The sequence below is a fragment of the Neopelma chrysocephalum genome, unplaced genomic scaffold (genome assembly GCF_003984885.1).
Source record: "Neopelma chrysocephalum unplaced genomic scaffold, ASM398488v2 Primary Assembly neopelma1_96737, whole genome shotgun sequence".
NCBI lineage: Eukaryota > Metazoa > Chordata > Aves > Passeriformes > Pipridae > Neopelma > Neopelma chrysocephalum.
In genome coordinates this window covers 1,807,619-1,831,288 of record NW_020925381.1, presented here as the reverse complement: position 1 = coordinate 1,831,288, position 23,670 = coordinate 1,807,619, and the positions used below count along the sequence as shown (strand labels likewise).

General features: G+C 44.6%; 2 protein-coding genes across 5 annotated transcripts; one reads left to right on the top strand and one right to left on the bottom strand.

Annotated features, from left to right (window-relative positions):
* Positions 1-7,870: 7,870 nt before the first annotated feature.
* DNAJA1 (DnaJ heat shock protein family (Hsp40) member A1) lies at positions 7,871-15,435 on the bottom strand. 2 transcript variants are annotated; one of them, XM_027709285.1, is made up of 8 exons: positions 15,202-15,435; positions 14,932-15,109; positions 13,703-13,807; positions 13,374-13,601; positions 11,901-12,015; positions 9,880-9,995; positions 9,210-9,310; positions 7,871-8,468 (listed from the first exon to the last, which is right to left on the bottom strand). In XM_027709285.1, exons 1-8 carry the CDS (start codon positions 15,331-15,333, stop codon positions 8,250-8,252), a joined length of 1,194 nt encoding a protein of 397 aa, XP_027565086.1. In that variant the 5' UTR covers positions 15,334-15,435; the 3' UTR covers positions 7,871-8,249. The 2 variants fall into 2 exon arrangements, with proteins under 2 accessions (XP_027565086.1, XP_027565087.1); XM_027709286.1 differs by lacking the exon at positions 7,871-8,468 and adding an exon at positions 8,475-8,936 and having other exon boundaries at positions 15,202-15,428.
* Positions 15,436-16,083: 648 nt separating this feature from the next.
* Positions 16,084-23,670, top strand: APTX (aprataxin). 3 transcript variants are annotated; one of them, XM_027709301.1, is made up of 8 exons: positions 16,084-16,192; positions 16,681-16,817; positions 17,537-17,583; positions 18,736-19,074; positions 20,461-20,520; positions 21,878-22,104; positions 22,899-23,002; positions 23,298-23,670. In XM_027709301.1, exons 2-8 carry the CDS (start codon positions 16,688-16,690, stop codon positions 23,450-23,452), a joined length of 1,062 nt encoding a protein of 353 aa, XP_027565102.1. In that variant the 5' UTR covers positions 16,084-16,192; positions 16,681-16,687; the 3' UTR covers positions 23,453-23,670. The 3 variants fall into 3 exon arrangements, with proteins under 3 accessions (XP_027565102.1, XP_027565101.1, XP_027565100.1); XM_027709300.1 differs by lacking the exon at positions 16,084-16,192 and having other exon boundaries at positions 16,232-16,817; XM_027709299.1 differs by lacking the exon at positions 16,084-16,192 and having other exon boundaries at positions 16,582-16,817; positions 18,736-19,068.

Here is a 23,670-nt window from a genome sequence, read left to right as displayed (position 1 = left end):
TGGAAATGTCAAGTTCTGTCATACATAGAGAAGTGCAGAATGTCGAGGGGGTGGGGTTGTACCATGTGGTGAATATCCTCTAAATATACACCGTTAATAGAGAGCTAGAGAATAAATAAAAAAACCCAAATTAAATACTTCCCTGAAGGAGACAGCAGAACTAACTCCCCACACCTCCCGAAGGGAACGGAGATAACGGCAGGTCGGAGCAGACAGGCCCTGGCCTATACAAGCAAAACCCATCTACAGAGAGACCTGTCGCCTTCAGCCACTGAAAGAGTGAAGAGAGCGAAGGCCTCTTATCTGTGCTTTTTTATATGTTGTGTTACGGAAAGGGATGATATGGAATACTCCCTTAGATTTCTGACCCCGTTGCTAAGGAAGGCCTAAAAAATCAAAAAAACCCAACCCACTACATTCTCCACCCTTTATTCCATATAATTTCTTTACATAACACTTATATCTTGCACGTATCTTTTTTTTTTTAACTGTCAAAAATGGCTAACGTAAAAAAATAAACGAAAATAAACATTACTTACATGAAGTCCTGGGTTTATTTCACTCTCATCCACATGCTACTGAGATCAAATAGAGCATGATGAGAAGTGCAAAAGGATACAAAAGAATGGCTGTGTTCTTCAAAAAGGGCAATGCACTGTACCCTAGGAATGTCACATGGATATAATAGCCGATGGCAGTTATTACGAGCTTGACATCCTCAAACAAAAATCAAACCCTCCCTAGTAAAATTTAGGGAGACCACCTGAAAATTGAAGACTTGGCCTCAACAGCAGTGGATTCTTTGTGAATGTCTTGTAAAGCAGGTAAATTCTCATGAAGCCTGAGAGAGTAGATGGCCTCCAGGGTTGCCTGTCAGCCCCCATGAATCTCTGATTCTGTGTTTTGCAGGAGGTTTTGAACCAAGAGCCTCAGTAAGAGGGCCTGCCTCTGATGCGAGTCGTCTTGACAGGACCAGTGTTCAATTTGAGTGAAAAGATGTTGCATAGATTTATAGGAAAAATGATGCCAGCAGTCAACTATAAATGCTTTTTGATTACAGCTTTTCTTCACTTTCTGCCTAGTCTGTGTGGGTTTTGGGAGTCCTTAAGCATGGTTACTCCATCTCCAGTTCCTGTTGATGGTATGGGCTCTCTTATGTTCACTGGATAGTTGTAAATAAACCCTATGATCTTCTGGGTCATGATGACTCGTGAAAAACAGGCTGAGCAAACTTGGGTCTCACTATCAGGAAAAAAAACACAGGCTTTAGGTGAATCCTAGGGAGAAAGGTGGTTAAATGCTTTATTTTGGGGGCAGAGTAGGAGTTGTGGGAATTCTTTGATTCCTCATGGAGCAAGAGGTGGAGGCATAACAATTTTATTTTAACGGGTACTTGTATCATGAAGAAGAGTAATGAAGCCCTCTTCAGTTTCTTTATTTCCCCTAGTGTATAAAACCTCCCTGTGTAGTAACAAATTCTTTTGATAACTGCCTTTGTTGGGCAGGAAATGCCATTTGCTTGTCTGGGAGCAGGCATGTGCTGTTGGAAGCTAGTTAAGCCTTTCCTGTCTTCCCAAATTAGAAGTGAATGTTCTTGCAGGTTTTATTCACAGAACGACAGGATGTCTGATGTTGGAAGGATGGAGACTGCACCAGCTCCCTGAGCAGCCTGTACCAGTACCCAGTCACCCCCAGTAGAAAGAGTTCCCAGATAGTCAGAGGGAACCTCCTGTGTTTCAGTCTGTTCCCATTGCCTCCTGTCAGTGGGTACTGCTAGACAGAGCCTGGTCTTCTTTGCACCCTCCCTTCAGGTATTTCTGCACATCAGTGAGATTCCCCTTGAGTCTTCTCCAGGCTGAACAGTCCCAGCCCTCTTAGCCTTTCCCCATAACAGAGGTGGTCCTGTCCCTTCAGCATCTTTGTGACCTTTTACTGGACTCTCTCCAGCACAACCAGGTCGCTCTTGTATTGGGGAACTCAAACCAGACACACATTCCAGGTGTGGCCTAGCCCTTGCTGAGTAGATGGGAAGGATCACCTCCCTCCACCTGCTGCCAACCACGACAGCATCAGTCTTCTTTCCAAAAAGGGCACATAACTTGTTCATGTATGACCTCGGTGTCCACCAGGACCCCCAGGTTCCTTCTCTGCTGCTTTCCATGCTGACAACTGATGGTTTTCTTGTTCTTAATGTGCCTGGAAATGGTTTCCAGGTTAGCTGCTCCATTACTTTCCAAGGGATCAAGGTAAGGCTAACAGACCTCTAGTTCCTTGGATCCTCTATCTTGCCCTTCTCAAAGACAGACGAGACATTTACTTTCCATGAGTCTTTGGGCACTTCTCCCAGATACCATGATCAATCAAAGATTGTCAAGAGGGGCCTTGCAATGACATCTGCCACTCCCACAGCACTTGTGAGTGCATCCCACTGGGGCCTGTGGACATGTGTATGTCCAGTTTCCTAAGTCTTCCCTGACCTATCCTCTTCCACCAAGGGTACATCATCCGTGCTCCGGATTTTCCCTTTGGTCTCTGGGACCTGGGATTCTCTGAGGGCCCATGTCATCAGTAAGACTGAGGTAAAGAAGATATTCAGTACTTCAGTCTTTTCCATGTCCTGTGTTACCAGATGCCCCATCTAATTCAGTAACAGGCCCATATTTTCCCTACTCTTTCCCACTTTTGTACTTATAGAGGCGCTTGTTGTCTTTGCTGTCTCTGGCCAGATTCAGCTCCAGTTGAGCTTTAACTTTCATAATTTCATCCCTGAATGCCTAGACAACATACTGGTGCTCCTCTCCATTCAACTCAACCCTGGTTACTCATCCTCCAGATAATTCCTTTTTGTGTAGCCAGGAGTTCCTTGTGCATCCACACAGACCTCCTGCCATTTTTGCCTCACTTCCTGTTCACTGGAAGGGACTGCTCTTGAGCCTAGGAGAGGTGAACCTTGAACATTAACCAGCTTTCTTGGGCCCTTCTTCACTCCAGAGCCTTATCCCTCAGGGATCTTCCAAAGCAGATCTGCTCTCCTGAAGTCCAGAGCTGAGAACTTGCTTTTTATCCTCTTCCTTCGTCTCAGGATCCTGAACCCCACCATCTCACGGTCATTGCACCCAAGGCTGCCTTTGATCCGGACAGTCCCAACAAGCCCTTTGTTTTTGAGCATGAGGTCCAACAGAGCACCACTCCTCGTTGGTTCCTCTATCACTTGGGTCAGGAAGTTCTCATTGATGCACTCTATGAATCTCCTGGACTGATTATCACAGAATTTTTAGGGTTGGAAGGGACCTCTGGAGATCATCTAGTCTTCCCCCCCTGCCAAGAGAGGGTCACCTAGAGCAGGTGGGTTTTGAATGTCTTCAGAGAGGGAGACTCCATGACCTCCCCGGGCAGCCTGTTCCAGTGCTCTGCCACCCTCAATGTAAAGAAGTTCTTCCTCATGTTGAGGTGACCTCAGCCCATTCTCACATGGCTTCCCCTCAAGGCCCTTCACCATCTTCATTGCCCTCCTTTGGACATTCTCTAGTAGCTTAATATCTTTCTTATATTTCGGCACCCAAAACTGCACACAATATTCAAGGTGAAGCCGCCCCAGGTCAGAGCAAAGCAGGACAATCCTCTCCCTCGACCGGCTGACGATGCTTTGCCTGCGGCCCCCCAGGACGTGGTTGGCCCTCCTGGCTGCCAGGGCACACTGGGCAATTCTCACCCATAAATTCTCAACTGGTTTATCTGTCCCTGGGTAGAGCTCGATACATTAAAGTTGTTCTCTCACCTAAAGAGTAACTTTATCATCTCACCTCTCTGACTTATCCTTTCTAAAAAGTACATACTCATCCATGACAACATTCCAGTCGTGAGCTATCCCACCACGTCTCAGTAGCTGCAATGAGATCACGGCCCATGAGTGCACATAGATTTCCAGTTCTTGTTTATTGTCCACCCTGCATATGTTTGTATACAGGCATTTCAGAGAGGATCAAGCAATGAGGTTCCCTAGAAGGGGAGTAAGAGGATTCACCATGACCAAAAACATCCTGGATGTGGTTAGCCCTTTGATCCTCAACTTGAGAGGCAGCCAAGGAACATCTGTGACCGCACTGGTTGGTATGACCTACTCCCCAGGGGGAAGAAATGGCAAAGGCATTGCCACTTTGGACCCCAACCCTGAGTCCTTCAGTTTAAAGCCTATCTCACCAAACTGGCCAGCCTGCTCCCAAAGATTCTCTTGCCCTTTTTAGACAGGTGGATCCCATTTCTCACTAACAGGCTACAATCATTAAAGCACAACCCATTGTTACAAAAGCCCAAACCTCAATGGCACCAGACACAAGGACGTTGATCTGCACTATGCATCTGCTTCTGGCTGTCCCGATTCCTCCAACCAGGAGGAAAAATGAGAAGATGACTTGGGCACCAATGTTTCTCATCTACCTCACCAGGCCTTTATGGTTTTCCTCCATCCTACCTATTTTTTGGCTTGTGGTGTCATTTGTACCCACAGGAAAAAGTAATAGCGGGTAGTAGTCTGTGCTTTTGACACTTCGGGGTACCCTCCTGACAACATCATGGATCTCAGCTCCCAAGAGGCAGCAAACTCCCCATGACTCTGTATCAGGCCAGCAGGTGGGTGCTCCAGTGCCCCTTAACAGAGAGTCGCCCACTACGCTCACTCAACATTTCTTTTTACAGTAACCACCGTGCACTGCTAGCGCAGGTTCTCCTTGCTGGCCTTGCTCATGGACATCTAGAGCCTTTAATAGGTATATCATATCTGGCTTTGGTCTGGGGGGTGGAGATTGAATTGGAGCCCTGCTTTTGTGCGTCACATCCAAGGTGCGTCATGCTTGGTGGTGTCCACTGCGAGTGTATGGTTCTGAACCTACTTATCTACCTCTGCTTTGTCCCTCTAATACTGCACAGTGTATTAACTGTCTCTTGTAATTCAGCCACCTGCCACAACACTTCATCAACCTCTGAGTTGAGTGCCCATCATTATGGCAGAGAGCACTTAGCACTTACCTAAGGCGTGGATCTACCTGTGTTACCATTATTATGTCCCGCTGTGTTTTCCTGACAGTAGTTTTCAGGGTAGTTGAAGTCCCCCATTCTTTGAGCACTATAATAGCACTCATCTTACCTCCTAAGACAACATTCAATCTGGCATTTCTTTGGTTTTGTTTCTTTTGTTTTCATGTGTTTTTGGAAAAAATTGGCTTAAATCAAACCTCCCTTCTCAGTGTACCTTACTAATGCTCTAAGCAGTAATCAATCATAAAAATGTCTTTGCAGATGAAGTTGCCAATGAAGAAGTCACAGGGGCAAGTTGCTTGCTTGCTTGACCTTGCACCACACTGCAAGTTCAGATTAGATTTGAGATGATTGAGTTTACTCCCCTAGGCTGAGCAGACTTCTTGCACTGCTGCTGGGTAGCAGGTTTTCAAAGCTATGGGGAGGAAAGGACCTGTTTTTTTAAGGGCTCTGAAAGCAGAAGCAAAAATGAGAGCAGGCTCTTAAATGAGTCTGCAGTGGGTGTTCTGTTTCACAGCAAACTTGTGCAGTAGTGGAGCTGCAAGATTTCTGGGGGAAAAAAAAGTCTCAGATGCCTGGTGCAGAGTGGAAAGAATAATTATAATAGACTAGACTATCGAGTTAAATATATGAATTTGGTGGTGTTAAAACACTGGAAGTGACTGCAAGCATCAACTCAGGTAACAACACGTCAGATTACTACACTGGTAGTCATGGAAACAGCTATTTTGTGCTACTGTGGCCTCAATTTCTACAGCTGTCCATTCATTTCCCAAAATGGGAAACTGTATTCCACATAAAGCAATAAGAAGTCAGAAAAAATTGTCTTATTTTTCAGTGGCAAAGAACATGTTTGCTGCTTGCTGTAACTGTATAATACCTAGAATATCATGGGACAAAAAAGAAGCTTGGAAGAGGCCACACCTTGTACTTGAAGGTCCAAGGGCTGGGTCCTTCTTGATAGCTCTTGCCATCATTGACTAGTGCTTTTTGCCAAAAGCTCCCTGTAATGCTGCCAGTATTTCCTTGGGACACAGATTTTATGTCAGTCACCAGCTCATTTCAAAGCAGAATCCTAAACTGGTGGTGTTTCCGCAGCCCTTCCTGCATTAGTAGTATGATCTTTCCCTGGACTGCTCTGCTAAGGCTTCCAGAGGCAGCTTCTGGTCAGCCACTCTCCTGGAATCTAGACCTGGCCCATCCCCTCTGGCGTTACCAAGGATGAAACAGAATCATCCATAGTCTGGAAAGTAAGTCAAGACCATTACCTCAACTGTGCAGCTGTGGGTGTGGTGAAAGCAAAATGAAAGTGTTCCTGGGAAAATAAGGCTATAGAATGCTGGCTTTTTTGGTGTTTGTTATTTTTTTTTTCCCGTGTTTTTGTGTTTTTTTTTTAAATAATACAGTCATCTGAAGCAAAATAATGTCCCCTTCTCATCCTCAAGGCACTGCATAGGTGTTGTTTGCCCTTGCTGTTTTGATCCAGTGCTTAAGGAAAAAAATAAACATGTAAAAAATAAGTAGCATATTTTACTGCTGTTTAAGTCTCAAGACAGCTGTGCAGGAGTCAGGCCTAGGCAGAGGTAGGATTACTTTGTTTCTCCCCTTCACTCAACCAAACCATCCTTCAAATAGAGCACAGGTACCTGCTGGTCACATTTGTACAGCTCACTGATGAGCTCATTCAAAGCAGAATTTGGAAAAGCATTTTGCCTACAGAATTTTATTTCTGCTGAGTAGAATAAAGAAAACAAAAAAGCAGGGGAAACATGCAGGCGATTGCTGCTCTGTGGATACCTGAAAGGGAACTACACTTGAGGTACAAAACCCATGGTGACAGCTGTCTTTATAAAATGAAACCTGTAACACTTAGAAGAGCAAAAGCTGTCTTCTAAGAGTTTCCAGATATTCAAGTTACAACACACATACTGTCACGTAGCAGCTACTTACAAGAGTTATCTTTGTGACACTTTTGCTTCAAAGCAGTACGAAAAGCATAAGCTCTGTCCCAAGCCAGATGGTTGAACAAGACTAAAGCACCACACTAGAGGTTAAATCTGGACCTGTCTTCTCAGCATATTTTCTGAAAGGTTTTTGCTAAGATTTTTTCTGTGAATAGCTGTCTAAAAAGAAGGGGGTGGTGTCTTTAAACCAACATCTGGTCTAAGAAAGGAGGCAATGAGCCATTTTGTAATTATATCGGAAACGCTTCATCTACAATAATTAGAACATTCATACAGAATTTCCAAGATTCAGCTTAAAATAATGCACACAATACATAATTTCAGAACATCCTATATGCATCAGTCGGTTGTATTCACTAAGCTTCTCTCCTCTGCAGGATCACATATACCCACCAAAAGGGCCAGCACTGCTTTCCATGACACACCACTGAGGGATATCTGATTTCAGTAACCAAGGCGGAAATCAAGGAGCAGTGTGACAGATCCCAAGCCACATGTGTGCTGATAAAGCCTAGAGATTTTCACTAATTCGCAGTAGCGAAGGAAGCTCCAAGCAAGCGCTGGCTCTAGAGGCAGTGTGGTGCAGGACAGCAGCCAAACAGGAGTCACTGGTGAAGCAAAGTAAGCTCCACATCGAGCTCTGGGGTCATGACTAGTGCTGGCACGGGAAGGGACTATCTGACCTTAAGCGCAATAGCTTCGGAGAGCTTGTGGATCACATGGTTTCAATGGGCCTGTGGAGACTGACCACATCCACGTCAGCTTCACGGATCACATGGTTGCATTAGAGCCAGTGCCCGTTTAACAAACAACAGTATAAGCCCAAAACATTGTTATCCTAATTGGTACAAAACTTAACTACATCTTACCATGTACTTGTGCATACTTTATTCACAGAGTATAAGATCTAAAATTCCTAAAAAGCACACCACAGAATCTTAAAGTTTAAGCCTGGGCAATTGCACACATACAGGAATTACAAGGTTTGGAAGAAAAGACAAGCAGGTAAGGGAGTTTTCTGGACCAAGAGTCAGGGATGAAGTGCAATCAACTTCATTGGAGCTTGCATCCTGGAGCTTTATACAAATTGCAAAGTCAGTTTAATTATTTAGTTTATTCCTTTATGCTTTTAGAAATAACTATGGCTGGATAGAACAACATATAGCAGGAGGTGAGGGCGAACTGTCTGTAGTCCTTCACTCATCCACTACTGCATACAAAACAAGCATCACAAGTTATTCACTGGCCCATTTATGATGTCTGGCATTGAACACCACCTTTAGGCTGATGCTCATCATCTTCATACACTTCTCCATTATAGTGGTGTTTTCTCTTTTGAGATGGATCAAAGTCCACTAAATCCACCTGTTCCATGTCCTCGGTTTCTTCTATTTCCTGCCTTGTAGGTAGCAGTTTTTCGAGTAAAGACAGCTTATCTGAAGAGAGGAAGCCACTCTCTGGGAAGTTGACCTGAAATCATCAAGAACTGGGGTTACTCAAGTCTGTCTGAACTGGTCTTTTACCATCGCTCCTACATACAGGTCAAACATCTGCCAAAGTCAGCTTTATCATCACAGATTACTTAAATCTAGAGCTTAAAGAAATTAACAACATCACTAAGCTATTTTTTAATGCCTGCATGAAGTTAGTTTCTAACTCTGGCAACTCAACCAATACATTTCTTCTGCCTCAGGCTGCCTCTGGAATCAGCCTAGAAACAAAGTATAAAACACATATAATAACATATAAAACTATATATTTGTATATATAAACACAAAATGTTAACATTACAGATATGGTTAAATATCTTCTAAGCCATAGCAGACAGAGTCTGCTGCTACAGCTCTCAGCATTAGCTTCTCCCCAGCGAAGAAATCATCATTTTCCAGCCTACTCTTCTGCTCCAGCACAGAAGTTGAAGTTACTCATCCATCCTTCCTAAAGAATATGTGAAACAAAAGGAAATTCACAAGGTCACTGAAGAAATTCCTCTGGTACTTTCAGCATAGAGTGTGCAGGAAGTTCTCTCTTTGTTCTAAACTGTAATTCTGTTTGATGGATTACATGTTCTCACTCATTGTAAAAAACAAATACCAAAACAGAACATCTGTTTACTGGTATCTCTTCTTGACTGAGGTAATGCTTAGAGGTTAAATTTTGGATAGATATTCAGTCCTGAACTATGCCATGGAAGTGAGTTGACCCACTTACCCTGAATTCTATGATCAGACGTCCTTTTTCGTATGGTCTGCGATAAATTGGCATACCTTCATTCAACACACACTTAATAGCCCCATGCTCAACTACCTGGCCTAAAAACAAAGCAAAACAAAAAGATCACAAAAAAAAAAGGGAAGAGATACATGCAGGCAACAGAAGTAGCTTTAGTTTTAAGTCCCTTTAATATTTATGTAGGTTTCTATACTGTGGTTAGGCGCCTACACCACTACGTAGTAGTCTAACAGGGACTTACTGCCTGTAATATCTGAGTAGGAAAGGAGGTTGATACTAAATTAAATCCTGTAACCTTGTTATGCTTCCCAAAGGAAACATACTTACAAATTTATTAAGTGTTCCATCACTTGTTCCATCAAGGCCGAAAAAGTGGTTTTCAGAGACCCACGCCCTTCAATTCTCATGAGGTATCCTCAGGATACAAGTATGTCCATGAGGTAAGGTCTGTTACTATGTCATGCAAAGAAAAAGTTACTGCTGACTGCTTTCCAAAACTCCCTTTTTATTTCAAGATTTGTACTGCAAAGACTAGGGAAAAGAGCTCGATACCAGCATACATCCCTTGTACATCAAAGCTGGATGTTTCTGTTCCAGCTTACATTCACCTTGTGCTAGGACTTCCAACAGAAAGTAAAGCAACTCTTACCAGGATGGGAGGTAATAATGATAGTTCTGTTATCCAACGTTGTGATAGGCTTTTGAAAGCCACAGAGTGCTTCCACCAGTTGAATATCCATAGCCAGAAGAAGATCTTCATCTCGTCTAAGGCAGAACCAATCAAACAACAGTCACAGAGAGGCAGAAACAGTAAAAGGATCATACCCAATCTCAATATTTAACCTGGAAATGACAATAAGCTGTAATGTTAACAGAAGCTCAGGTACTTAAATAAAGAATACCAAATACTGATGTAGCATTTCAAGCCAATAATTACAGGAATGATACCCACACTGAGAGCCATTACTGATTACATCAAGCTAACTAAAGTGTAGAAGTGTTTACTGAAAAGAAATACATATAGCAAGGCTCACTTGCATCCAGTTTCACTCCACTGCTCCTTTCCAATTCTAAGAAAAAAATGATCTCTCAGCCACATAAACCTTGCAACAATTAATCCCTACCTTCATTTTCTTAAGTGCACCGCCTTGCTCTATGTTAATATGTTACACTCACTGTTGAAGATCTGTTACTAGGGAAGTTTGAAATGGTGATGGCCCCTGGGTAATGATGCAAGTACCTTTTAGGAAGCACCAAGAAATAACTGGAACGGATCGTGTGAATTCCTTTAACTACTGCCTATTGTGGCTTCAGTATGGCAGTGCCAGTGATGTTTACATGTTCAGAAGCTACAAAATCATCCAGCCTATTCAAACAACTTATAGCACTTACCCTGTTTTTGAAAGGTCTCTGGAAGTAGACTTGCATGAAAAGCTAATTTTAGATTCTTGACAGGAGAAGAGGAACATCCCACTTGCGGGAGAGCATGACCTTAGCATAACCCCACAAAACCAGTAATATCAAGGGTTATCTAAGGACACTAGAACTGAAGGCAGTGGGCAGAAAGATGGACAAAAATAATCTGGCGGAATTCTGACTTCAAGACCCAGGAAACCATGAGAACAGTTTGGTATATCTGATTCAGTGTCTGGTTTCACTGGAAGTTAAGAAAAATCAGCTGAGTAAGCTTATCCAAAGCAAACAGAACTGATTCTTAATCTGTGAGCTCAGTGTTCTTTGGCATAGAATTCTGGCACCAGCTTCAAGAGCTCAGCACCATGCAAAATAGTCAGGCAGACCAGCCGCAGGTTTCCCAAGAACTTTTGGGTCACTGCTCCTATTTACCAGGTCAGTGGTTGGTGTTGAAACAAATAATCGACTGATTCCCTTTTAACTGCTCTAAACAGAAGCAGCACGACATCAAGTACAACACAATTCTGCAAGATTATCAGCAGTGCTTTTAACTGGGCCAAAATGCACTGCACAGACCAATTCCACAAACAGTAACTTGAAAGAGCGAGGTGTGCAACACTGAGCAGGACTGTCTGGTAACGTGAAATAGCTGAGATGTGGTCAGTGCTGCTTGAGCCACTTCTGCATTCACAATAAAAAACAGGCAGGACCAACTACCCTGCCCACAGCACTCAGGCAGGAAATGAATTGAGGGAAACCACCTTTGATCAGAAGGGTGCAGGCTATACTGAGCGAGTTTGTCATAAGTAAGATCCCCAAACAAATGTGAACACACTCCAAAGTTTTCCATGCCTTGAGGCCAAGTGGACAATAAACAGCTGCCTATAGTAAATGGTAATTTTCTGAGCTAAGTAATAGAATGCTGTCCCAAAGTGACCAAGGAAAGAGTCACAAATATTCAAATCTATCACATAAAATCTCAGTATTTTAAGAGTTCTTAAAATTAAAGACCTGTAAAGTCTTAATTACTATAACTGATTCTGTTTGCCTACTATCCCCTTACTCTGCCAAAGCTCACAAACAATTCTCTCATGCTACTAGAACACAAGTGGCTGAGACTATTTGCACCAGAATTCCTGCACCTTGGTGCTCCCCTGGCCGCCCAAACAAACTCAGTGAGTTCCAGTCACATGATCGTATCCACTGACACTCCAGTAGGCACCAGAAGTTAACACAAGAGGATTCAAGAGTTTTTACCTTGTAAATACAGAGTGGTCTTTTTGATCCAATACAATAATAATATCCCCTGGCTCCAGACCTGGCTCTTGGTCCCCTTCACCATGGAATGTTATTTTCTGACCATCCTTCATTCCTATTGCAGAAAACAAATAAACATTTTCCTTATTTTTAAGTGAAAAGCACCAACAAGAAATACTTTTATAGATGCAAGCTGGTATCAAGAAATCTCTTGATCTTTAAACAAGAACATCAGGATCTTCCCTTGAAGAATTCTTTTTGTTTTTAATCCACTCACGTGTCCAACCTTAGTGTTGCTAATCTGAATCAATATTATGGCTGAAGGTCACTAAGCTTAATTGTACTATCAAAACAGCCACCAAGATAAAACTCTTTAAGGGGAATACCATAAAATTTTCATTATACACACAAGTACTAAGAAGAAAACTGCAACGCTGCGTACCAACTCCATTTTGAGAGCTACTTCAGTTTTAGAAATATGTGGCACATCTCCTTATGAAACATCATCTCAGTGCCTGCCAAGTTGAAGAAGCACTTCTAGTGGACTGTAATCCTCGTGTCAGACACTCCTTTCACCCACAAAAAAGTGTGTCTACCAAAACTTCTAGCTTCCTAATGCTAAATAAGCTGATTTTTCTAGAAAGAAAAAGACACTCTTGTCAGAGATTTTCCTCTTCAAAACATCAGTATTATATCCCTCTTAGTCCTCATATTTACTATTATTGTAGGATTTTCCTCATCAAAAACAAATTCAGTATTGCACAAGCTACGCTTACACATACAACAGTTGCAGCTGGTAATCAAGAGCAAGCCTGTAGAAGCCATGTGTTGTAAGCTTGCTCTGTCTTACAAGCTGGACTACTCCAGAGACTTTTCCCACCAGCTTTTGAGCAGCCCCCTATACAGAAATGCATTTGCCGTCCAATACTGTCACGTTCACCCACCACTGTGAGGGTTTGTATGTGGAGCTGCATTTTGCCAAGCAGGGAGTACCTACACTGAGCAGCACTGTCAGGTTGTGCAGCCAGCAGCACTCTAAGCACAAGAGGCTTAGCACTGTCTCAGCGCCCTGTTACTGTAGCAGACCTGGTTCCCCTTCACACTGAAACACAGCAGAAGTGATCGGAGTCTGCGGGGTTTCCCTACAGGCAGTGAAACCTGATTAGGCTTCCTGACCATGAACTGTGCTTACAGTGAGCTCAAAAATAATTCATCTCTTAGAATAATACAGGTTCTAAAATTCATTTTTAGTTCTGTGCACAGGTTTTAGAAAGGAACATAGAAGTAGTCAACCTTCCCTAGAAACAAGTCTCCCACTTCAAAAAAGGCAGCAACAGGCAACTTTACTGTATGTGTATTCAGCAGTGTTACTCACCAAATAAACAGCATGTATTTTCTAAAGCTTCTGTTTTAGAGCTGCAAAGTCAGTGAGTACATCCAAGTTCAATACTTCATCTTAGTAAGACACCTCACCTTTGTCAATGTGCACTTCTAGGATCTTCTTCTCTCTAACAATTTTCCTGCCATTGCAGCTCTTACACCGGTCCTTGGGGCTGATACGCTCTCCGTGCCCCTGACACTCCATGCACACAGACTGGATTTGCTGCACCATTCCTGGCCCGATCTGGTGAATTCTGATCTGCATGCCTGATCCCCTGCAATTAGGGCAGCATTCTACTGCCCCTTTCTTGCCACCACGACCTGAGAATGAAATTTGAAGACAGACTGTTATGTGCTGCCAGAAAAAAACCACACCAGTAACTTAAAAAGCAACTTATGTTTAGTTTCAGTTTCACAGTTACCTTCACATTTGTCACAGATAACGTTTTTCTGCAGTGCAAGTTTCCTCATCGCACCATTGTACATATCTTCTAAACTTACTGACAGCTGGTGGACCACGTTTTTACCTGCAAAAGAAAACAGATATTTAAGTCTGTAAGCTTGATCTCCAACTTCCTATGTCTCCATGCTCAAGTCAGGACACAGTCTTCGGGCTTTAACATTTTGTTTCAGTAAAACTCTGTCTTGTTTTGCTGGCATTAGTCAATAGTCCCTTCCCATCTGATTTCAAATTAGGTAACAATTCTAATGGCTTTGCCCTTAGAAGAGACTTTCTGTGAAAGTAAAAACAGTAACAGAAACAAAATATACAGAATCTCAGCCATTTAACTTATATAATGAAGGACTCAGTTTTAACAAGGTCACTGAACATGTGTCCTATAAGGAAGTGGGAGACATTGTCTGGAATCTGCGCTCCAGCACTTTTTCCTCTCACCAGGGGCCTTTCTGGAAACAGAATTAAGCAATTACATTTTTGAACTCAGGAATTCCTTAGAACTTTAGCTGCTGCAGGCTTAGTTTAGCTCTGGCTTACTAGGAGTATTTTGCTACAACACTATAACACTTTCATACAAATTCTTTTTTCTTCCCTTTGTCACCAGATCTGCACCAAGAGGCGATGGGGTCAGCACTGCTCTTAACCAGTTTAGAATTTTTCCCAGTGTAATTAATCTGGAGCTTAACTGCTGAACAGCATTTTACTGCAGCTTCAACTTAACTCCACTGAACAGCGCAAGAAAACAAAAGGTTTCACAGATTGAACTTGATTCTGATACCTTACTTAGATGCAGTTGCTTGCAATTAAACATGAAATTCACATTTAGGCGCTATACTTACAGTAGCATGGCTAACAAATCATGTTAAGCTATGTTACCCTTATATTTCCTATTCAGCCTATTGACTGCTGGGCTTACACTCGGGTTAAAGATGTCCAAACACAATGACACCTGGTTAGCGATTAACAGGGGACAATGAACGGCAAACAAAACTACCACCGTAGGAAACAAATGTCCTCTCTCCCCTGTAGTCTCAGGCATTAAGGGACCACAGTTTTCTTCGATTTTGAGATTAAGCGTGTCACTTCCCTTTAACTCTCTTTCAATTCCTACATACAGGGTACTCTTATGGGAGACTCTGATCCTGTCTACCACCGCGGGCACCCTGAGAAAGTGTCGGAGAGCCGGCACCTTACCTCGCCTCTCTCTCTGCATCCTCCCTCCGCCGCCGAAGAACATATCGAATATATCCATGGGGGACCCGAAGCCGCCCCCGGAGCCGCCCTCCTTGATGGCCTGCTCGCCTCCTTTGTCATACAGCTCCCTCTTCTTCGGGTCCGACAGCACCTCGTAGGCTTGGGAGATCTGCTTGAACTGCGCGAGAAACACGGGCACTCGGACATCTGCGGGCCCCCCCGGCGGGACCCCCGCCCCGCTCCCTCCGCCCGGTCCCGCCCCGCCCCGACCTTCTCGCCCTCATTGGGGTTTTTGTCCGGGTGGTACTTGAGCGCGAGCTTGCGGTAGGCCTTCTTCAGCTCCTCGGCGGACGCGTTGGGCTTCACGCCCAGCACGTCGTAGTAGGTGGTCTCCTTCACCATGGTGGCGGCGGCGGGGGGCGGCCGGGGCTGCGGGCGGAGATCCCGCACTTGGCGGCGCCGCTCCCGACTCTTCTGGAAAGTTCGGGCCGGTCCCGCAGCCCCGCCGCTCTTCGCACGGCCCCGCCCCGCCCCGCCCCGGAAGTCCTGCCCCCGCCGCTCGCCGGGCCCGGGCGGGCGGCCCGCCAATGGCTGCTGAGGAGGGGAGTGCGGCTGGCCAATCAGCGCCCGCTCTCGCCGCCCACGGCGCGCGCGGGCCCCGCCCCGCCCCGCGCGGGCGGTGACTCCCGCCCTGCCCCGCGTGCGCATCGCGTCGCGCCTGCGCGCCGGCCGGGCCTCGCCCCCCTCAGCGAAGGCACGGAGCGGCACCGGCTACGCAGTGCTGGCCCTGCCTCCGCCCTCCCGGCACCGCTTCGCGCCCTTTTCCCGCCCCCGTCCTACGAGGGTCTGGCCTCGCCGCCGCACAGGCCTGTCGGCGGCCCAGCCCGCTCCGCGCCACTGCGCCTGCGCCAGGCCCCAGCGTCCACCCCTTGAGAGCGCGGGCTCAGTACGCCTGCGCCGCGCCACGGGCTGCGGCGGCAGCCGCCGCCTGGTCACGTGGGAGCTGCGCTGCAGCAGGCGATTGGCTGCGCCGGCTGCGGCGCGAGCGCCGCGCGCGCGGTAAGGGGGCGGCGGGGGGGGCGCCCCGGAGTTGCCATGGAAACGGGGCCTGTAGTTGCCAAGGGGATGGGGACCGTGGGGATGGGGGGGTGGTGACAGTGCCGGTCCTGCACTGGGGACCGAGCCTTGCTTTCCGCCGGCGTGGGCTCACCACAGAGTTGAGAGGAGGAGCGCTCAGCGCCGAGCACCGGGCAGGGGGAGGGTGAGGGATCTTTGCTCTCCAGGGTCAAATTAGTGTAAACCTGAGGGTTTCATAGCATGATCCATGTGCTGACTGTTGCTGAATGAAGCTATCCCCCCTCTCTGCTGCTCTCTTTGTTTTAGCGGTTAAGTTAGTTTCTTGAATTAACTCTGATTCAGTGGGAAACAAATCACTTCCTTTGTAGGTAGGCTTTTCTGTCGGATGGAACCTTCAATCCAATTGATTTTTCCTATATATGATCCATGGTTTTGAGAACGTATGGTAATGTAGGAAGGAAAACAGCATTGTCCTTTCAACAGCAACCTGCTCTTAGGTTATGTGAGTGTTAATGCCGTGCTTTGCCTTGAATTTCAGAAACATGAACCAGTTAGCAGAACTGGCTCAGCTAATGGGTGGGCTGGCAGCAAAATTCCTAGACTCTGCTCCATGGGAAGATGGCCTCTAGGGAGGTGGTGTGTTGGTAACACACTGTTTATTTTGCTCTGTAGCACAGCAATGCGTGTGTGCTGGCTCGTGGGGAAGGAGAAATGCAGTCAGCGAGTGAAACTGCCACACTTGGAAGCAGTGGTAATTGGGCGTGGCCCAGAGACTGGGATAACCGATAAGAAGTGTTCACGGCAGCAAGGTAAGGTGGCTTAGCCCAAATCCTGCTTTCCACATGCAGCAGCAACCGAACTTACCTCCTTCCTCTGTGTGGTCCATAGAGTTGCCTGGTTCTTGAAGTCATCAAGCTTTTTCAGTAAGCACTTAGGGAGATCTTTGAGTCCTGAAAAATCAGAGACACCCAATGACAGGATGTTCACCTTCATAAACTAAAGCACTGAATCTCAGCATGAGTTCCCAGGCCCACAGTTGTGTTCCACTGCCTGCACTCCTGCTTTGTGAGTGGCACCTCTCCCTAGTATTCCACCAGCTGATTTTTGGTGTGACTTGTTATTCTAGACATGAAATAACATACTTTTGGAGAATATATGAAAGTACTTGTAATCTGTAAAATACGGCACATCTTCCCTGCCTTATTTTTCGTCCCTCTGGACACAGTCCTGCTGCATGCCTTATTGTCACAGAGAGCTGGTAAGAACATGTAGAAGACCTCCAAACATTCCACTTTCTTCTGAAGTAATTTTGCTGGTCATGGTGTGGCTCAGTGTATGGGCTGGTTCTGTTTTACCTGTGGTTCTGGGAGGAGATGAGGCAGAAGTGCTCTTTGCATGCATTCACAGCAGTCAGCTTCAGAAGGAAGCAGACCTTCAAACAGAGGAGTATTTTCTGCACTGGGGGGGTTCATCAGAGTTTTTTTTATTTACACTGTTTTGTGACATTTTGTTCTTTCTCTTTTGCCAGTTCAGTTAAAAGCAGATTATAACAAGGGATATGTCACAGTTAAGCAGGTATGTCTTTATACATGGATATACAATATTTATAATACTTACTGGGATGATTGTTGTACTTAACTCCACAAATGCTCCAGCTGATGATTCTGATCACTGATCGCTGGATCTGAAGGACCTGGAGCTGTTTTATCACCAAAGGAGAGCACAGCAAGTGGTCCTCATAAGTGATCTTTTTCTTTGTGCACCTCAGTGACAGACTGCACTATTCCTTCCAGATATGTGCAAGTCTAAAGACAGACTTGCAGCATCAGGGAATGCTACTGTGAATCCTCCATCAGTTCTTCCAGGTGCTGCATTTGGGAGATTTTGGAGTCCTTCCCGTAAACTTGCTTATCTGCCTCCTGAGCCTTAAACTTCTCAAGCTGAGGGAGCCCTTCATTTGAGATTGAAATTCTTGTGTTGGTGGAACCACACAGTTGTGGAAGGTTTTTGTTTTGATGGCTGATAAAAGTCAAAGATGTGGTTACTTCTGAGAAGGGATAGGATGGATGTGAGACAGCACTGAAAGCACTCATGTTACCAGCTGGATGGATGCAGGGCCACTCCCTCACACTTAGGAGGCCCAGGACTAGTCTTGTGAAGCAAGCAGGTACTGCCATGACAAAGCTATAGAAATTCTTTGTGACAGAATTTAACAGTCACAGGAGGGAGCTGGTTTCCCAACACCTGTTTCAGGCATAAACATTAACCAAAAGCATTTTTCTGAAGAGTCCCAGTTTTCCTAGGGTCACCCTCACAATAGGGCGAAATCCATCTATGAAGCAGTCACTGCAGGTTGCCCACACCACGTGTGATTGGACTAAAATAATTTGTTAAAACCACTGTCAGTGCTCAGAAATAGTTGCTGCTGTGGGATGTGTGGCACGAGTTGTGCTGTAACTCTGTTGTCAGCTTTGCAAGACCTGCGGGCTCCCTGTGACACCACGTCCCTGAGGCTGTGTGCTGACAGCTGTGAGTGTAAGACTGGCCATAGACAGCTGGACTTCCCTGGTCCTCTAAAGCGGGTTGATGTGGGCAGGGGGGCACTGAATACGAAATGCGTTTGCTATCCAGGATGGTGAGTGGTATTCCAGGAGAACGGGGCAGAAGTTGGCGATTCCACTTAAATCATCATTTGCTACTGTTTTTTCCTTTTTCTGTCTACCAAAGATAGGGGTCAACCCAAGTAGTGTTGATCTCATGAATATTGGCAAGGATGAAGTGGTGAAAATGAAGCCAGGCCAAGTTTTGCATATTGTGAATAATCTTTACCCCTACACGGTGCAATTTGCGGAAGAATCGGGGAAAACTGTTACAGAAGCAAAAGACAAAACGGAAACCCACAAGATGCCACATGAGGACTCCTGCGAGAATGATGATGATGCAGAGCTTGTGCCCAGAAAAACAATGAAGATGGAGGTGGTGGATACACAAGGCAGTTCTGCAAATCCCAAGCTAAGCACTACCATTGTATCTCCACATGAAGGAACCTCAAGCAAAAAGGCAAATGTATTGTATTAGTACTGATTATATAGTGCTGATTGTTCTGGGGTTGTCTCCTCCATGAGGACTTTGGTCTTTTACTTTTGTGGATTCTAGTGGTGGGAGGTGTCTTTGGTGAACACGGATCCTCAGAGCATACAGAGCATGTAAGCTGATCTGTGCTGATGCAAGGACTGTGCTCCTGGCATCATCCAGGCCCTGAGACAGTTACTTGGGACCCCTTCTAACCTGAGCTGAGGGTTGGATGTGTGTGAGGGAGCTTGCTTGTAGCAAGTGAGGATTTAGTTTCTGGTTTCTGTTGCAGTTTCTTCTAGAAGGACAGTCCACATGAACTCTGTTTCTGGCTCTTGTTGTCTGAAAGCAAACACACAGAGAATAGAACAACTTGAGACTTTTTTGTTTTGTTTGTTTTTAATTGCATGGGTTTTTTTCCCCTCCTGCTTTGTTCATTCCTTTCAGTAAAACCATGTTTACATTAATGAATGTAACCAGCCAGCATCATTTGAACACGGACAAAATAAGAGACTGCTTAATGGATTTGGAACTAGTGCATTTGCTGGAGGAGAAGGCACAAAAATGAAACCCCTCAGAACAAAATATGGGTCTCAGGTTGCAGTGGGTTAACCACTTACCTCATTTGTGGATTTGGGCTAGTTACACTGGGGCCAGATCTGTGGAATGAGCAGGAAGATAAGATGATTCATGCTGTTTCTCTGCCAGCACTATAATAATGTTTGAACATCTTCCTCTATACAAATATGCTGAGGGTCATCATTGATAATGCTTGTAAAGTGATCTCAACACATAAAACATCTGTTTTGAAAGAGGTGCACTCGAGGCAGCCCTTCTATTAAGTGTTTAGTAACCGAGTGAAGAGAGCTGCTATTGTTGGCTTGATCTTCCCGTGCCTTTTTTGTTTCTTCTACAAGCCACTGCACAATACAAAAAAATCAGTACATCTAAGAGTAGGGCCACACACTACAACTACTTTATTCTGTGCAGAGCAGTGTGGGATAGGACAGTTAATGGGGATCTTTGTACTTCCTGTGGCCCTTGTGATCCCCGAAGCAGAGGGCCTTGTGCATGCCCTTTGCATGTGTGCATGCAAATTATTAAATTCAAACAGAATTAGAGCTCCCTGATGTTAAATTTCCAACATTTGAAAGATTTAACTTTTCAGCTTCACGGTATCTTGTTAAAAGTTTTCAAATGTAGCTTTTTGGGGCAGTTGGAGTAGGTATGTTGGTATTTTATGGAGGGGAAATAACTCAGCTGTCATTCAGCTGTTGTTTTACTGTTACATACTAATGAATGTTTCTAACTGAATCCTTTAAAATATTTAATCGGATGCTTAATTGCCTTATAATTTATTTTTTTTCTTCTGTGCTGTAGGAACATTTAGGACACTGGAGTCAGGGTCTAAAGAGCTCCATGCAAGATCCAAAATTGCAGGTGAGGGTTGTACACTTGTACTTTACAGTAGTTCCTGTCTAGCAAAGCTAAATGAGCTTGATTACTCCTTCAGTTTACTTTAACCAGTGGAGTGTTGCATGAGGGCTGAATTGTATTTGCATCTCTTTCTGTAATAAAATTAATTGGGAATGATTTTGCAGATTGCAGATTACTGATTTTACAGAGTGTCATTATCTTAATTATCTTTGAGCTCTCTATACTATCAGATTTGGCCAACAGATTTCAAAAAGGTTGGTGGAAGAGCCAGGTGAGCCATGCAGTTGCTTTGTTTCCTCAGAGAAACCAACTACAATGGGGTTGTGGCGTGAAGCAAGTCATGGAGGTTCCTATTTTCCTGTAGTCAGCACTGCCTTGTTTCTAAGCATAGTGCAGTTTCCTGGTTTCCAGCAAACTTAACTTTGATACCTTTGTGCCAGGGGACAGGATCTGACCCCTGGCTCCTCCTCCACCTGGTTTCTTTGTGCCAACAGGAATTTTCCTGGGTAATTTCTTTTAACCTTGTGCAGATAAGCAGGTTTATCAGTCCCAGGTGCAGAATCCAGCACTTGCCCTTGTTAAACTTCATACCGTTGGTGATTGCTCATCTCTCTGAATTTGTCAAGGTCTCTTTGCAGGGTCTCTCTGACCTGGAGGGAGTTGACAGCTTTTCCCAGTTTAGTGTCATCAGCAAACTTACTTAGTATTCCTTCAAGTCCTGCACCCAAGTAATTTATGAACATGTTGAAGAGCACAGGGCCTAAGATGGAACCCTGTGGAACCCCACTCGTCACAGGTCACCAGCCTGATGTCACTGCTCTCACTATAACTCTTTATGCCCAACCTGTGAGCCAGTTGCTTACTTAGCTGGTAACTTATCAGAAGGCCTTATTTCTTGACTGATTTATTATTATTTTTATTGAAGTCTGGAGTGTTGAAGTGCATACAGTTGTAGAACTGGATGCTTATTGTCCTGGAATTGCCAGCACTTTCAAATGAGTCTGTCTATAGGGAACGATAAAGTTACTGAAATTCTTACTTTTTAAATGTGAAGTTTAATTTTCATCCCTGAAGTGGAATTTCATACAGCACTTATCAAAAAAGTGCTTTTTTGACCCAAAATATAAACATAAAATGTAAGACTAGAAAGCTTTTTCCTTGTATAAAGTATATGAAGAGGGATGCTGCAATACTACTCCACAGTGCATATTATGGAAGAGGGCACTTATCCTGAAGCAACTTAGTTCCAGCAAAAGTTCTCTTTGGATAGCATCTCAAAAACCACTAAATACAGTGCTTATAGGAATAATACAGATAACTTTCAATCAGAAAGTAATCTAGTTACTTGTTTTTTTGCAAGGTTTACAAAGATGAAAAGACTGTAGTCATCAAGGATAAATATCCCAAAGCACGTTACCATTGGCTTATCTTACCATGGGACCCCATTTCAAGCCTGAAGTCAGTCACCAGGGACCATCTTGAACTCCTCGAACATATGCATGCAGTTGGGCAAAAAATGATCGAACAGTGCCCTGCCAGAGAGAGCCTGGAGTTCAGACTGGGTTACCATGCTATCCCCAGTATGAGGTAAGACCTGCAGGAGTCATCAGGTGGAGACCCTGTTCTTCCAGTTACACAGATTTGGGGCTCAATCTGTGAGGTGATTTGACATCACTAGAGAACAGCTGATCCTCCTGAACACCACAAACAGCTTGGTGTCCAGGTCCTGTGCAGCACACTGCTGCATAGATGCCGATGGGCTACACAGTGTCTTGGGTCCAGTGGGAGATGCCTGTTGGGTTCCCCTGGCAGAGGGCTGGGGCTGCAGGATGCCTGTGGTCCAGCCCCAGCCAGCTCCCACTGCCAAGCGCGAGGGCATCCCCATCCCAGGGCACCGGTGTGGCATGAGAGACTGACTCTTGGGCCTGTCAAGTCCTGCCTGATACCAAGCAAGGATTTGAGTTTTGTGTGTAAGTCCAGATCCCAGAGCATCCAAATGCCTGTAGATATTGCAGTCAGTGCTCCCAAGTTGTTCTCTGGTTCTCGAGTGGAGCTTTTGGTCACTGATCAAGTCCCATTCAGTTACTCTATAAAGTTTAAACTTTTGGTTTATTAAAACTACTCTCTGCCTTTCTGGAAACTAGTAGGAATATAGACTGTAGTGAGGGGCCAATGGAATATGCAGGCTAGTGACCTTGACTGTTTAAGTGAAATGCTCGGCAAGAGATGGTGTTTCCAGAACAGACTGTGTTTCTTCTGTCCTGGGACTGAGGGCCAAGACTGACCCACAAAGCTCTGCTGAATCATCAGTTTGCAACTGATACTACTGCAAAAGACCTTGAAGTGTTAACATTCTTCTCTCATATCTATTTTTTTTCCAGTCAGCTACATTTGCATGTAATCAGCCAGGATTTTGATTCTGTGGCCCTGAAAACCAAAAAGCACTGGAACTCTTTTACTACTGATTATTTCTTAAACTCTGAAGGTAATATTAGAAAAGGTATTTCATAACATGTAATCTTACTCGCAGCTTCTGGCTTTGGGCTTTTTTTCCAAACAAATGTGTAAGCCATGCATTTTGTTGCAGAAAGTGAAAGGTTTTATTTGATTTCAGATACTGGAGAGTAGCAGTAGGTAGTAGTACATTTTGTGGCTGGTTTAAATTAGAATGCAGCAATGACATGCTGTGCATGCAAAGCAGCGCACAAAGATTTGCAGTGTCACATGTTTCATGACGCTATGTGGTCTCAGTACCTCTGATTTCTTTATTTTTCCCCCAGATGTGATAGAGATGGTAAGAAGCAAGGGAAAAGTGATGGTGAAAGATCATGTCTCTGAACTTCTCAAACTGCCCCTCAGATGCCATCGTTGTAAACAACAGCTGTCCACAATCCCACAGTTAAAGGAACATCTCAGGAAACATTGGCCAAAATGACTTTGCAGAAAATGGTGTCTCAAGATGCCTTTGGATTTCAGGCCAAAACAAAGACTGCGAAATGTAAGTGGAAATGTGTGTTTGTTAACTGGAATGACAGATGTAATGTTGGGAAAAGTAGCCTGGAAACAGCAGCATACTGACTTTGTAATAGCTTAGACAAAAAACCAAACCCCCCTTCAACCAAATAAAAACATAAAGTGATTTCTGAAATTGAA

What these genes read in the sequence shown, in the direction of transcription:
- DNAJA1 (XM_027709285.1), bottom strand. Translation starts at nt 15,333, where the DNA reads ATGGTGAAGGAGACCACCTACTACGACGTGCTGGGCGTGAAGCCCAAC. An exon ending in ACCCCAATGAGGGCGAGAAG is followed by an intron (nt 15,110 to 15,201) that starts GTCGGGGCGGGG and finishes TTTCTCGCGCAG; the next exon opens with TTCAAGCAGATCTCCCAAGC. An exon ending in CATTATTACCTCCCATCCTG is followed by an intron (nt 9,311 to 9,879) that starts GTAAGAGTTGCT and finishes CTTTGTTTTTAG; the next exon opens with GCCAGGTAGTTGAGCATGGG.
- APTX (XM_027709300.1), top strand. Translation starts at nt 16,619, where the DNA reads ATGGGAAGATGGCCTCTAGGGAGGTGGTGTGTTGGTAACACACTGTTT. An exon ending in GAAGTGTTCACGGCAGCAAG is followed by an intron (nt 16,818 to 17,536) that starts GTAAGGTGGCTT and finishes CTCTTTTGCCAG; the next exon opens with TTCAGTTAAAAGCAGATTAT. An exon ending in TTATTTCTTAAACTCTGAAG is followed by an intron (nt 23,003 to 23,297) that starts GTAATATTAGAA and finishes TTTTTCCCCCAG; the next exon opens with ATGTGATAGAGATGGTAAGA.